Here is a 12,857-nt window from a genome sequence, read left to right as displayed (position 1 = left end):
TCACACAGTGGCCAAGGACAGAGCTAGGACAGGGATTCATGCCTGTGTAAGCACAGGGGGTCGTGGAAGCAGGTGTCAGGCTAGGAAGCTCCAGGATCAAGGGTCTGGGTGTCAGGGGTCATCAGGGCTGTGAGGTCAAAGTCACGGTTTTCAAGGTCAGATTAGGGGCCAAGTGTATAGAGGTCAGAGGCTTAGAGGTTAGGGATCCTTTGTATGTTAGGGGTGTGGAAGTCAGAGCTAGAGAGTAAAGGGGTCAGGTGTATGACCACCTCCAGCCTGGGGGTCAAGGTGGGGCCTGAGTGGACCGGGCCCAGAGTGGGCAGGTGGCTCACTTGATGAACTGGTTGTACAGGCCGGCAGTGCTGTAAATCATGCGGGCAGCCTGGGACTCCTCCTGCTGACAGCGGGTCAGTGACAATGCGTCATCCATGTGGCCTTCCTGGTGCAGCATGGCCTGGCAGTGGGAGGGCAGAGAGGTCAGGCGTGGGCCGGGCCACCAAGGGCGATGCCGCCAGAACTCCAACCAGACTCTAGCCCCAGAGCAGCCCCTGTCCTCCAGGGACACTCTGCCAGACACCGCCTTCTATCCCCCTTCACCTGACTCTTCTTCCATTCTATTTGCTCCCCTTCTCTCTGCCTCTCCTGTCTCTGTCTCTTCCTTTCTCTCTGTCACTATCCCCCTTTGACTCCGTGTTTGCCTCTCTCTCTCTCTGACTCTGTCTTATCTATCTCCAGGCTAGACGCTCCCCACCCGTACCTACTACTGACTTCACATCCTCCCAACAGAAGGCTCTAACGGCACCCCTAACTTAGCACATCCCAGACTGAGTGCCTGACCACCTTTCTGTAAGATGAGACCATCTCGGCTTCCAGCTTTCAGCTGAGCCGACCTCCCCAGGACCTCACCCAGTCCCCTGGCTGCAAATACTGCCAGTGTTGACGGTTCCCACAGTCCCCCCTCGGGCCGTCTTTACACCCTCCCAGCAGGTATCCAACTACAACCTTCGTTTTATGCAAACAAGTGTCTCCCTACTCTTCCGACTCATTCACTCTTTATCTAGGGGTTCTGTTCTAGACACTGGATCTCTGTCATCCTGAGCTGACACTTGACTATCCCCGACTCAGTTAATGGCACTTCCGACCTTCCAGCTGTCAGGGCAAAAATCACGGCCTCATCCTCAACCCCTGTCCGTCCCACCTCGATAACCAGTCTGTCAGAAAATCTTGTTGGCTCCACCTTCGCAATAGAACCAGAATCTGCCACCTTCCCCACTCCATAGTCCCCACCGTGGTCCTGCCACTGTTTTGTCCCATCTGGCCATGGCTCCCCCTGGGAGCCCCCCTGGGCTCCCACTCCAGCTCTGCTCCCCACCCCCACCCCATCTATTCCCACAAGCAGTTAAGGAACCCCATGAACCTCAGGCCACCTTGCTGGTCTGCTTAAAACTCTCTTGGGGCTCCATCTCACTAAGAGTAAACCTGGGACCCTGCCCATGGCCCACTAGGCCCCATGTGATCAGCTCACATCTCCTCTCTATCCTTATCTTCCAAGACTTGTCCCTCAATCTCTGCGCTCCTGCCAAACTGGATCTTCTTTCTGGTATTGCAACAAATCAATCTCAGTCCAAACTCAGGGCCTTTGCACATGCTGTGCCCTCTGTCCAGAGCGGCTGTGTACTTCATTAAAGACAGTTTATTCACCATGTCTCAGTATTGGGAGGACAGGAGACAGGTCTGTATAGCTTGCCTACTTTTCCATATACACATCTAAAGCAACTGGGGTATTCAATAACTTGCTGAAAATTATTCTTGGTCTGTTTGTCACTGGCTCTCTCTCTGTATGTCTCTCTCTGTCTTTTCCATCTCTCCTCTGTCTTTGTCTTTCTCTGTTTTTCTGTTTCCATGTCTTTTTTAAGACTTATTTATTTATTTGAGAGAGAGAGAGCATGCACACAAAGAGGGAGAGGGAGGGAAGCAGCTCCCTGCTGAGCAGGGAGCCCAACACAGGGCTTGATTCCAGGACCCTGGGGCCATGACCTGAGTCGAAGGCAGGTGCTTCAGTGACTGAACCACCCAGGTGCCCCTGTTTCTGTGTCTTTTTGTCTCTGCCTTTCTCTGTCTCGTATCTTTCTCTGTCTCTGCCTCTCTCCCCCTCTGTCTATCCATTTCTTCCTTCCTGTCTCTCTCAATCTCAGTTTCTCTCTCAGTACTGCCCTTAACCTCCCAAAGACGCAGGCATGACTACCCCCACAGTCCCGTTCCCGCCCCTGCCGGCACCCCCATGCTTTCCCCTCGCCAGGCACCCACCTTCTTCTTGAGCACACCAAGCCGCAGGGCCTTGGGGTCTGGGGCGGCGTAGGTGAGCCACAGGCCTGAGGCCACGTGCTGCACGAAGCACAATGACTCCCCATACTTGATCTCAGGGGGACCCATGCCATCTACATCCCGCTTGGGGGCCATATCCAGCTTCTCCTGCAGGGGCAGGGCACAGAGGTCAGCCTCCTCTGCCTGTGTACTTAATTGGGGAGCCATGCCCCAGAGAGACTGCAGAATGTGGGCTGGGGCTGGATTCGGGGCTCCAAGTGAGGGAGGGCACCCTGACCCCCACCGACCTTGGAGATGCGGAAGCAGAAGGAGGTGGCCTTGGTGTGGGCCTTGCTGGCATCAACCACCACCAGGCCCTGGTCCTCGGTGAGCGCCAGGTACCGCCCAGTGGTGACGTGCCGGATGCGGAGCGGCTGGCCCCAGCGCAGGTGGCTCCCGCTCCAGCTGTGAAGGGTGGAGGCGCGGAGGGTCGGACTGCCCAGTGCTCCCATGGACACCACGGTCTTGGTTCAAACCTCACCAAGCCCCCAGCCTTCTTCTGGGGGGGTCTACCCCCCACATTTTTACTGGGGACCCCCGATCTCTCCCTCAGGAATGCCCACCCTCCCCTAAGGCCTTTTCCTCCAGGATTCAAGGACCCTGAAAACCCTCATCACCTTCTTGGGCTCCCCAGATTTTTCCCTCACAGGTCTCGTTTCTTTCTTAGATCTTACTTCAAGATTCTCTCTCCCCTCCCAGGCCCCCCCCCCCAGGAGCTCTCACCCCCAAGCCCCCCACCTGATTCTCAGCGGCTCCAGTCTCCAGAGGGAGCGGGCATGGGTGCACACAGCTCCCCCCTCATAGTGGACAAGTCTGGGGACACAAGAGAGAGTGAGGTCAGGGGTTCAGTCACCAGCCCCCCCAGAATGTGATCCCCAACCTTGCCCATAGGGTGCTATCCTCCTGGCCTACCTCACTGCTCCCCCCTCCTGCCCCAACACCCCAGGGCCTCTTGTCCCCATCCCAGACCTGCGCTGGTCCTCACTGTCAGCGGGGGAAATGGTCAGACATTCATCCATGTGTCCATGAAAGAGGCGGAGGACGTGGCCCCCAGTTACATAGCCTGGAGAGGAGCAAGGGAAAGAGGTCATCAAGGGGTTGAGCCCTGGAGAGGCCCAGGAGCCAAAGATGAGTCCAGGGGTCCTGCTTTTCCCCTGTGGGAGGCCGGGGCTGGGTTTGGGGGGTCTGCAGTTGAAGATCTGAGTTTTGGGATCCAAACTGGCAGTCTGAGATTTGGGCTAAGTTTGAGGTCTGAAGTGGGGGTATGAGATTAGGGTCCAAGGTGGGAGATATAATTTTGGGGGTCTGAGTATACAGGGCTGAGGTTGGAGGGTTTGTGAATCTGAGTTTGGATTTTTGAGGTTGGGGTCAGGGGTTTGAGTCTAATGGTCCTGGATACTGGGCTCTGAGTTCCAGGCCTTGATTTGGGGTCTGGGGTTAGAGGTGCAATGGTTGGGTCTCAGGCTAGGGTCTGGACTTGGGAGTGTTGATTTTGGAGGTGTGAGTCTGGTATCTGAGGTTTGGGGTCTGAAGTTAGATCTGGGCTTTGGAGTCAGAAGCTGGTATATTTGAGATGAAGGCCAGAAGTTGCAGGATCTGTGGTTTAAGTCTCAGCTTGGGTGTGAGGTGTGGGTATGAGAGTTGGGGTCAAAGTTTTGGGATCATGCTGTGGGTCCTAGCATAAGGGTCTGAATTTGGAAGATGATTTTAGATTCTTGAGGTTAAAACTTGGAGGTCTGAGGTCTTGGCTGAGGTTTGGGGTCTGACTTGGGTATCTGAGTTTAAATTTGGGGGTCTGAGTGTGGGAGCTGATCTGGGAGCTGATGGAGACACAGGACTCCATCTGTGTTTGTCATGTAAGGCTTGGGCATCTGAGGGACAAGCTCCAAATGTAATATTTTCAGCTTTGGATCTGAGTATAAGGGTCTGAGTGACCCCTAGGACGTGAGTTTGGCGTGTGAGATTTGGGGTCTGGATTCGAGTGTCTGACACTGAGTTTGGAGTTTAGGGTCTGAGCTCCAAGGTTCTGGATTTGGGGTCAGCTGGATGTCTAAATATGAGGGTCATAATGTGGAGATCTAGGTTTGGGGTCTGAGGTTCCAAGCCTCAGTATGGACATGTTTGGGGGCAGAATGAGAGGTCTGTTTTGGGGGTCTCGGTTTAGAGGCAGGAGGCCTGGGGCCCTCACCTTCTTCGCAGCCAGAGCAGATGGGGTTCATGTTCCACAGTGTCTGCATGAAGGAGGCATCAACCTGGAGCTCCCCACTGGCCGTGGACAGGTGCTAGGGGCAGCCAGGATGTGGCGGTCAGAGACGATGGTGGGATGAGCAATAGTTCCAGAGGCAGAGGCCACAAACCAAAGGCGGAAGCCGGGAAAGCAGCAGACAGGAGACAAAATCAGAGATCACACATCAGGAAACCAAGATCCAATGGGAGACACGGGGCACCAAAGGGCGGAAGTGGATGCCAGAGGTCAGAAAGCTCAGAAGTGGGGGCCAGAGAGCCAGCAAAAGGAGGCTAAGGAGGTGGGAGGGGCGGTCCCGGGCCCCGCCCCCTGGGGGGGCAGCAGTAGCTGGGCTGGGGGTAGACTGCTCACCAAGTAGCGCTCTGAGGAGACACTAACGAGGATGAGGTCATCCCCCACGCGGACCTTCTCTCCTTCCGACCTCTGCTTGGAGGCCGGATGCATCGTCCACCAACAGGCCTCTCCTGTGGAGCGGGCCCCGCTGTCAGAATTAAGGCTACCCAGAACGCCCCCCACCCCCACCCTCCCACCCCCGCCCCAGGGCTTCCCAGCCATGGAGCCTCCTGGCCCTCTGTCCTGAATTCTCCTGTCATCTCCGATTACTTACTCGGCCTCACGTCCTCCGTTTCCGCCCTCGGACCCTCTGCCTCAGGTTCCCCCATGTTGACCCAAGTTGCTCTTGTCCCCCCGCATCTCTGCCCCATCCCCCAGTCCTGCACCCTTGCGCCCCAGCCCCTGCCCGCGTCTCCCCATTGCGACCCTTCCCGCTCCAGCCCTGCACCTGTGGCGTCTTCCTGCAGTCCCACGTCGAAGGCCAGCTTGTCAGTCATGGAGCGGGAGGTGGTAAGGCAGCTCAAGTACTAGGGTGGTAGAGGGGGATCAGCCTCCTCCCGGCAGACCCTGCGTCCCCTGCCCCTGCCCAGCCGCCCTCGTTCTGGCACTCACCATGCCACTGTGTGTGTGCCGCAGTAGGATGGCATGGCCGTACAGGAGTGTCCTGTGGCCTCCGCCCTGGGATGACTGAGGGGAGGGGAGGATAGAGAGGGCACAGAGTGAGCACAGAACCCCCCAAGGCGTCTGGCCTATCCCAGGTGGCAATATGCTCCCCATAAAACACCATGCTCAGGCCTGGACACAAGGAAGCCTTAGGTCAGAGCCTCAACAGATTCTTTGCCTCAGTTTCCCCATTCGTGCAATTAGGGACTATGTCTCTAAGATGCCTGTGGATAGGGTGTTTTACATTTCCCAAAGCCCACTCTGTCCTCCCTGCCTCCTTCATCTTGTTAACCAGGACCCAAAGGTCCTCAGGGAAGCCGAACCCCTCTTCCCGTTCCCTGGGGACTCTCAGGGAATGGGAAGACCTCATGTACCATGGGCCTTGGCCCCTTCTGCTGGAACCTGTCATAACACGGCTGAGCTGTAGCCAGTATGCACTGGAATAGTCCTGCCAGCTGTCAAACCTTTGAACTCGCATAGGGGTGGCTGTGCTATCACATACTCCCTCCCCGCCCCCGCCAAGCATAAGGAGTCTTGGCCCCTCCTTAGGGGGAGGGCCACCCGTCTCTTGATGGCATCATGCCTCCCATCCTGGCTCTCACATGCCCATGCTCTGAAGGCCCATGTGATGGGCCCCAAGATCACATGGCCAACCCACTCCTGGAGCGGAGAGGACCCACACTTGGGACAGGGGGAAGTGAGAGGGGAGGTCCCATGCAGAGAAGAGCTGGGATCGGGGTTGAAGGAAAGGATGGGAAAGAGGAGAAAGGAGCAAGCTGGGGCACGGGGGCTCAGAAGCCCCTACCCCCTTCCTTCCTGCCTGCCTGGCCTGTCTGGGCTCCACAGCCCCTGACAACTGGGGTGGGGGAGGCCCCCAGCCCCTGTGTGCAGGATGTGGGCCCAAGAGGCGGGCCTGGTGTCAGGAGAGGGGGGAAGGACAGGTGACACCCAAGGCCAGACCTACCCACTTATCCAAATTGAGGGCCTGTGAGGGTCGGGGCAGAGAGAGGAAGAAGAGCAGATGGTGAACAAGCCCCAGGTGTTCCCGCCCAGCCTTACCCCTGTGCCCCGCCCCTGTGCCCTGCCTCTGCACCCCACCGGGGCAGGAGCCTCACCTCCACGCCAGCCTCCACGGTGTTGGCCAGCATCTCCTGCAGGGCTCGGACTGACAAGGACTGCTCCAGGACGAAGCAACAGATGGCCAGATCGGGGGGCACATTCTGGGGTAGGGGGAGATGTGAGTGGGGGGTCTGAAGGCCCCTGAGCCCCAGTCTGAATACCCACACCCCTTAGAGGCCCAGACCTAACCCCAATCCCCCAAGAAGCCCCTACACTCTGCCACCCCTTCAGACACCCCGAATCTAAACCGACATCACAGAAAACATGCCTCCTCCTTCAAACACCTAAACCCCACCTGAACCTCACAGAAGCTTCCACACTACCCTCCCCACCTGAGTACCCCACACCCCACCTCATCTCCAAAGGAGTCTTAGCCCTTTCTCAGACACACTGCACCTGCTCCATTGCCATGCCTTCCCCTGCAGATAACCCAAATCTCTGCCGTCACCATCAGATAGTCCCAACTCCTGCCTCCTCCCTCAGACACTGGTGAACACTGCTTCCAAATCACAGGAGGGTCCTACCTTGGGCCTTCCTCCTCAGTCTCCCACTCGGTCCCTCAGACTCATGAGCACCCTCTCCCTTGGACCCAAGACTCTCTGACCTCCTCAGACACTAGGCCTCCTCCACCATCTGACTCTATGGCCCCTCCTTTTCCCCTGCCCCAAGGTCACCTCCCCCTCAGACCTGGGCTCCCTCCACTCTCAGCTTCTAATTCCCTCCCCAGTCAGCCTCCTGACCCTGTTAGCACCCCCCAACCCTCCAGGTCCTTTTGCTTTGGATCCAATGTCCTCTGCCCCCTTGGACACCTGCCTCTTGAGATTCCAGAGCCCCTGCCCCTCCTTCCACAGACCTACCTACCTCAGGCCTCTGGCCCCCTTTGCTTTGCAACTCCCCATTTTTCTCTCCCATCAGCAGCTGCCTCCAGAACCCCTCTTTTTTTTTTTAACTCAAGATCCTCCATCCCCTCAGACCCCCCACCCCCCCTCAGGTCCCCTGTTCTCCCTCCTCAGACCTCCACTCCCACCTGCCTCAGACCTCCAGCCCCCTTTCTTCTTAGCCCCTCTCTGTTTTTATTCCTGTCAGCAACCCCTCTTCAGACCCAGACCCCTCTTCTTTGGACCCTAGACTCTGCCGCTTCAGGCCCCCTCACCCCCCACACACATGCTCCCACACAGACCTGGGCGTTGCTGGTGGGCTCGAGGAAGCAAAGGCGGTTGCCGAAGCCCTCGGCGGCCAGGCAGAGTTTCAGTTGCTCCTTGAGCACAGTGGCGCTGCACTGAAGGACCACTTCGTCGTCCTGGGGGACAGGCCGCAGGGTCAGGGCTCCCACAGACACTGCGGCCCGTCACCGCACCCTTCTCCTCATGAAAGAGATGGCCTCTGGTGAGACCCACCTCACCATGTGTCACATGCGGGCCCATGCCAAGGACTCCACACACTTCTAACATCCCAGGAGACAGGAACTAGAGTCATCCCCATTGTAAAACGGGAAAACTGGGGCTCAAGGAGGCGACAGAGCTTGTCCAAGGCCATACACCCAACAAGGGGAGGTGCTGGGATTTGAACCCCAGTCCTGCTGGCTCCAGTGAGGTCCACAAGGTGAGCCACTGGAGGTGGAAACTATAAGCACCCCAAGTTCAATGCCTTTTAAGCTCAGCCTTCTCTAATGTCTCTCTTGTGTTTTAGTAGTGGCGATCAGTTAAGGAGTTCTTTTTTTCCTTCCTTCCTTCCTCTTCCTTCCTTCCTTCCTTTCTTTCTTTCTCTCTTATTTAAGCAGCCTCCACACCCAGCATGGCGCCCAATGCGGGGCTCAAACACATGATCCTAAGACTAAGACCTGAACTGATATCAAGAATCACCCCAAGGAGTGCCTTCCTGCACGTGAATGCAATGCCAAGCCCAGACTGGATCCTGGGTGGTAGGGGACGGGCTACGAGGGACTCCTGGTGACCACTGGTGAAAGCCCGACCAGGACTGTGACAGATAGCATCAGAGCGATACTACATTTCCTGACGTTGATGACTGTCCTGTGGTTTTGTAAGAGACTGCCCTTATTTCTTTGGAAACAGACACTGAAAGTGTTTTAGGACTTAAGAATCATGTCCTCAGCTTACTCTCAAACAGTTTAGGGGCGAAATGTGCAAAGAGAGGGAGGGAGAGAGAGATAAAGCAAATAGCCAAATCTTAACAAGTGTGGATAAATGACCTGAGGCTACATGGGAGTTCTTCCAAGTAACCTTGCAACTTTGCTCTAAGCTGGAAATGATTTCAAGATTATAAGCTAAAGTTTTAAGTAAAATAAAGTGTTTTCTATGTGCCGGGTCCCATTCCAAGAACTTAACACATATGAACTCATTACTGAATCCTCTGAGAAAAGTTCCAGGATGTGAACCTGTGGAAACTGAGACCCAGAGAAGTCAAGTAACCTGCCTGAAGTCACACAGCTGTCCTGTGGCTGAGCTGGGATTGGATCCCAACGCCATGGCTCTATATGCCACACTCTTTGAACACTAGACTACCTCTTCTTATATTAGTAAAGTAGCCCATAGCTCCAGTTATAACTAATATAAATGTGCATGGGAGAATGCCCAACACCTAGACATCAGTTAAAAGTGATAGAGACCCCAGCTCTTAACCACTGAGTAAGGCAGCGGTTATTCCTTTCTACAGCTGAGAAAACAGGCTCAAAGTAGTTCGGAGTCCTGCCTGAGGACACACAGCCTCCAGCCTTTCCATCCAGCATATCACACAAACTCGCCCCAGTCCTGGGCTCCTGAGCACACAGGCGGTCCCCAGCCCACTGCTCAGCCAGGGTGGAAGGAGAGATCTGTAACCTGTAACCTCCAACCCCAACCTCCCGGCACATGCCAGGAACTTGTGTGTTCACAGGACTAGACATGTATTAATACATGTCTAATACATTGCATGTATTAAGCGCTTACTGTCTACTCGGCCTTACGCTCAGAGTTTTACATTCCTTCGGTGGACACTTATTGATGGTGGCTCTCGCCAGGCCCTGATCTAGGCACCGGATATAGAGAAGTGAAAAAAGCAGATCGAGTCCCTGTCCTCATGGGGCTGCCATCCTCGTGGGGGACACACACAATACACAAGGGAATGGATGCATCATTTTCACTTCAGTGGCCAGTCTTATGAAACAAATAACCCAGGCTAGTGTAATAGAGTGGCTTTGGGGGTAGAGATGACATCAGTGAGGGGGTGAAGTGGCAGCCTCTCCAAGGAGATGACATTTTAGCTGCGCCTTGTCCAACTAACAAGAAGAGGATCCGGCCTGCTCATCTCGGCGCAAAGAACATTCTGGAAGCCAGGGGCAGACAATGCGGGTGCTGAGGAATGGCAAGGGACACAGGAGGCAGTAGCAGCAGGAGCGAGAAAGCAAGAGAAGATGAGCTCAGGGAGATCCCCCTGAATCCTTATGCTACGTATTTTTGCACCCATTGCCCAGAAGCTGAGGCTCATAGGGAAACTTCAAATCACTTGCCCAAAGTTAGGAAGCAAGCAAATGGCCAACCAGGATATCAGCCAGAGACCTGAGGCCCGATCGTACATCGAGATTCTCTAACTTCCTCCGGCGGCGGAATGAACAGAGGTGGCCTGGTTACAAAAGCAGCTCCCTTGCTGCCTTAGTTTCCCATCTGACACCAAGGGCACAATTCAGTGGCTCCGGGGGGAGGGGAACAGGGAATCTGGACCATTACCAGCCTTCAGGAGGCTCTGACGCCGGCCATGCTTTGAGCAACCCCAGCCCAGGCAGGGCTAGAGGTCACCATCCATCAAACAGAAATGAAATCATTTGTGGGGGAGCAAGGCCACCATGCTTAAAAAGTGAAATCAAGTAGAGTAGAACAGAATAACATGCCCCCCCATTCTAAGGGCTCCCTACATTTTATGAAACCTGTTTCTGGGAAAAAACAGGTACGTGTGAATGCACCCAATTTGTCTATAATCACATGAATTGGGAGGCAACCCAAATGTCCATTGGCAGGTGAACTGAGAAACTAATTGCGGCGTGTTCACACAGTGCGGTATCACTCGGGAACAAAAAGAAATAAGCTCTTGGCACGCGCTACGTGGATAATGTCAAAACAGGCTGAGCAAAAGAAGTAAGGCAGAGGAGAAGATGTGGTCTATGAAACCCTCAACATTCCTAATGGAGACTACAGGGAAATACAGCAGACAGAGCAAGTACTGAGAAGAGCACGAGGGAACTTCCTGGGGGTAAAGGAAATGTTCTATGTCTTGCCTATGATGGTGGTTCCATGCATATGTGAAGTTTCTTGAGACTCACTGAACTAGGACACCTAAAATGGGTACAACTTATTGCATGTCAATTCTACCTCAATAAAGTTGGGTTTTAAAAATAATGTATGTGTGTATTCGCATGCACTGAGTTGCGAGGTAAAATGTATTTCTGACTGGTGGGATGAAGTCCAAAGAGTGTGAGAGAGATATCACACCATCTCAATAAAGCTCAGGAAAACAGCCTAGTCTGGGCCCAAGAGATGCCTGGGGCCAGAGCTCTAGACCCCAGCACAGCTTAACCTGGCAAGTGAGTTCAGTTCTCCTCTTGTGAAAGTAGAGGGGCTGGGTCCCAGGGGCATCCAGAGATGGTACTTCCTGGCCTTGACCTTGGGCAAGTGACTCTACCACTCAGGTCTTGGTTTCCCTCAAATCTCCCAGGGAGATAAAGATAGGGGCCTACCTCAGAAGATAGGGCAGGCGAGGATATAATTAGATGTCTCAGGAGACTGAGGCCCTGGGCATGGGGCCTGACGTAGAGTGGCTGCTCAAGGCTGATACCATGGCCATGGTCTTATTAGGGACAGGGAGGAGGGGAGAGCCCAACCCTCGGTGTCCACTCGGGGCTAGAGCTGGGGCAAGAGTCTAGGGTGAAGCCAGGCCTCCTCCTGTGGCTGAATGGCCAGCTGTCCCTATCCTTCACTACCAGTCCCAGCTGTTTGTTCTTCCCTCCCAGGAAACCGGACCCAGCTCACCAGGGTCCTATTCTGGGGCCTGGAATGCTGTGTCAGCATTTCCCAGGGCCTGGGCAGAGGAGGGGAGGGGCTAGTGCAGGGTCAGCAGACCTGGCCCAGAAGAGAGAACATCCCCTCAGCCCCACACCTAGATCAGCCACTGGGAGGGAAAAGTGGGAAGGACTCTGAGATGGACAGCCCCTCCCCTCCCCATCCTTTCCCTGTCCCCTGCCCAGGCCCCAGAAAAGCTGGCTATTCTGGGAGGGACACCTGTTGTTCCAATTCCCATCCCTGCCCCCCAGCAGGGGATCAGAGATGCCAGGAGACAGAGCTAGGGAGGCAGAACAAAATGAAGAAGGCCTAAAGCCAAAGAACAAAGACAGAGACAGAGATAGGGAGAGACAGAGATGGAGAGACGGCAAGACAGAGAACCCAAAAAGATGGATAGGGAAAGACACTACCCAAAGACCATTAGCAGCCATATTTGGTCCTACTACCCAAAAGGGAGGAGGGAAGAAAGAAGACACAGAACCCGAGGGTCCCCCCCAGGAGACCCCCAGCGGCTGGAAGTTTCAAGAAGTTAGGTCCTCCATACGACCCCAGCTCCCTTCCCAAAATTTAAACTAGGTCAGAGTCTGGAGCAAAAGAGAATCAGGCTAGGTGGTGTGGCGTTGGGGGAGGGGGAACAGCTAAATTAAGCTCAGGAATTAGAATCACCTTCCCCAAGTGCCCACTTCCAGGGTAGTTGGGGGGGGAGGGAGGTGCTCCCTCAGCGGCCCCTCTTCTCTAGGACAAATAACTAATGTCAGAAGAGAGTGTCGCCGAAGATCCCCCTCCCCATTCTGCAGTCCCAAAGTCTTCTAATTCTCTATGGTTAGAAAGGTGAGCGAGACTGAGAGACAAAAAAGGAGAAAGAGTGACGGTCACCCAGAGGGACAGAGTAATAGACCCTGAGACTCAAAGGCTACCAGCAATCAGTACATAGCTATCCCAAGACAAAGATACACTCAGAGGACCCGAGAGATAGCCCCAAAAACCCCCTAACCCAGAGATACGCACCGTGCGCAGAAACTGGACCTCATCCTCGCCCTCTCCTCCGTCACCCATGATGTCGAGGCCCGAGGGGCACGGGCTGA

The 12,857-nt window shown here is 55.0% G+C and overlaps 1 protein-coding gene across 5 annotated transcripts in view; it reads right to left on the bottom strand.

Moving 5' to 3' along the window:
* RYR1 (ryanodine receptor 1) overlaps nucleotides 1-12,857 on the bottom strand; it is a 109,761-nt gene extending 96,904 nt beyond the window's left edge. For 3 of the 5 annotated variants that reach the window (XM_045987234.1, XM_045987232.1, XM_045987233.1), the window contains exons 1-13: nucleotides 12,781-12,857; nucleotides 7,905-8,024; nucleotides 6,721-6,825; nucleotides 6,570-6,590; nucleotides 5,555-5,629; nucleotides 5,391-5,469; nucleotides 4,961-5,073; nucleotides 4,553-4,646; nucleotides 3,334-3,427; nucleotides 3,103-3,177; nucleotides 2,613-2,769; nucleotides 2,308-2,472; nucleotides 333-454 (exon numbers count right to left, since the gene is read on the bottom strand). In XM_045987234.1, the coding sequence (XP_045843190.1) occupies nucleotides 333-454; nucleotides 2,308-2,472; nucleotides 2,613-2,769; nucleotides 3,103-3,177; nucleotides 3,334-3,427; nucleotides 4,553-4,646; nucleotides 4,961-5,073; nucleotides 5,391-5,469; nucleotides 5,555-5,629; nucleotides 6,570-6,590; nucleotides 6,721-6,825; nucleotides 7,905-8,024; nucleotides 12,781-12,828 (1,268 nt within the window). In that variant the 5' untranslated portion in view covers nucleotides 12,829-12,857. The remainder of the gene's footprint in view (nucleotides 1-332; nucleotides 455-2,307; nucleotides 2,473-2,612; nucleotides 2,770-3,102; nucleotides 3,178-3,333; nucleotides 3,428-4,552; nucleotides 4,647-4,960; nucleotides 5,074-5,390; nucleotides 5,470-5,554; nucleotides 5,630-6,569; nucleotides 6,591-6,720; nucleotides 6,826-7,904; nucleotides 8,025-12,780) is intronic. The other 2 variants (XM_045987235.1, XM_045987236.1) reach the window with 1 other exon arrangement.

The sequence above is a fragment of the Meles meles genome, chromosome 19 (assembly GCF_922984935.1).
Source record: "Meles meles chromosome 19, mMelMel3.1 paternal haplotype, whole genome shotgun sequence".
Taxonomy (NCBI): Eukaryota; Metazoa; Chordata; class Mammalia; order Carnivora; family Mustelidae; genus Meles; species Meles meles.
The sequence above is the reverse complement of the archived record's forward strand: the minus strand, read 5'-3'. Positions and strand labels throughout refer to the sequence as shown.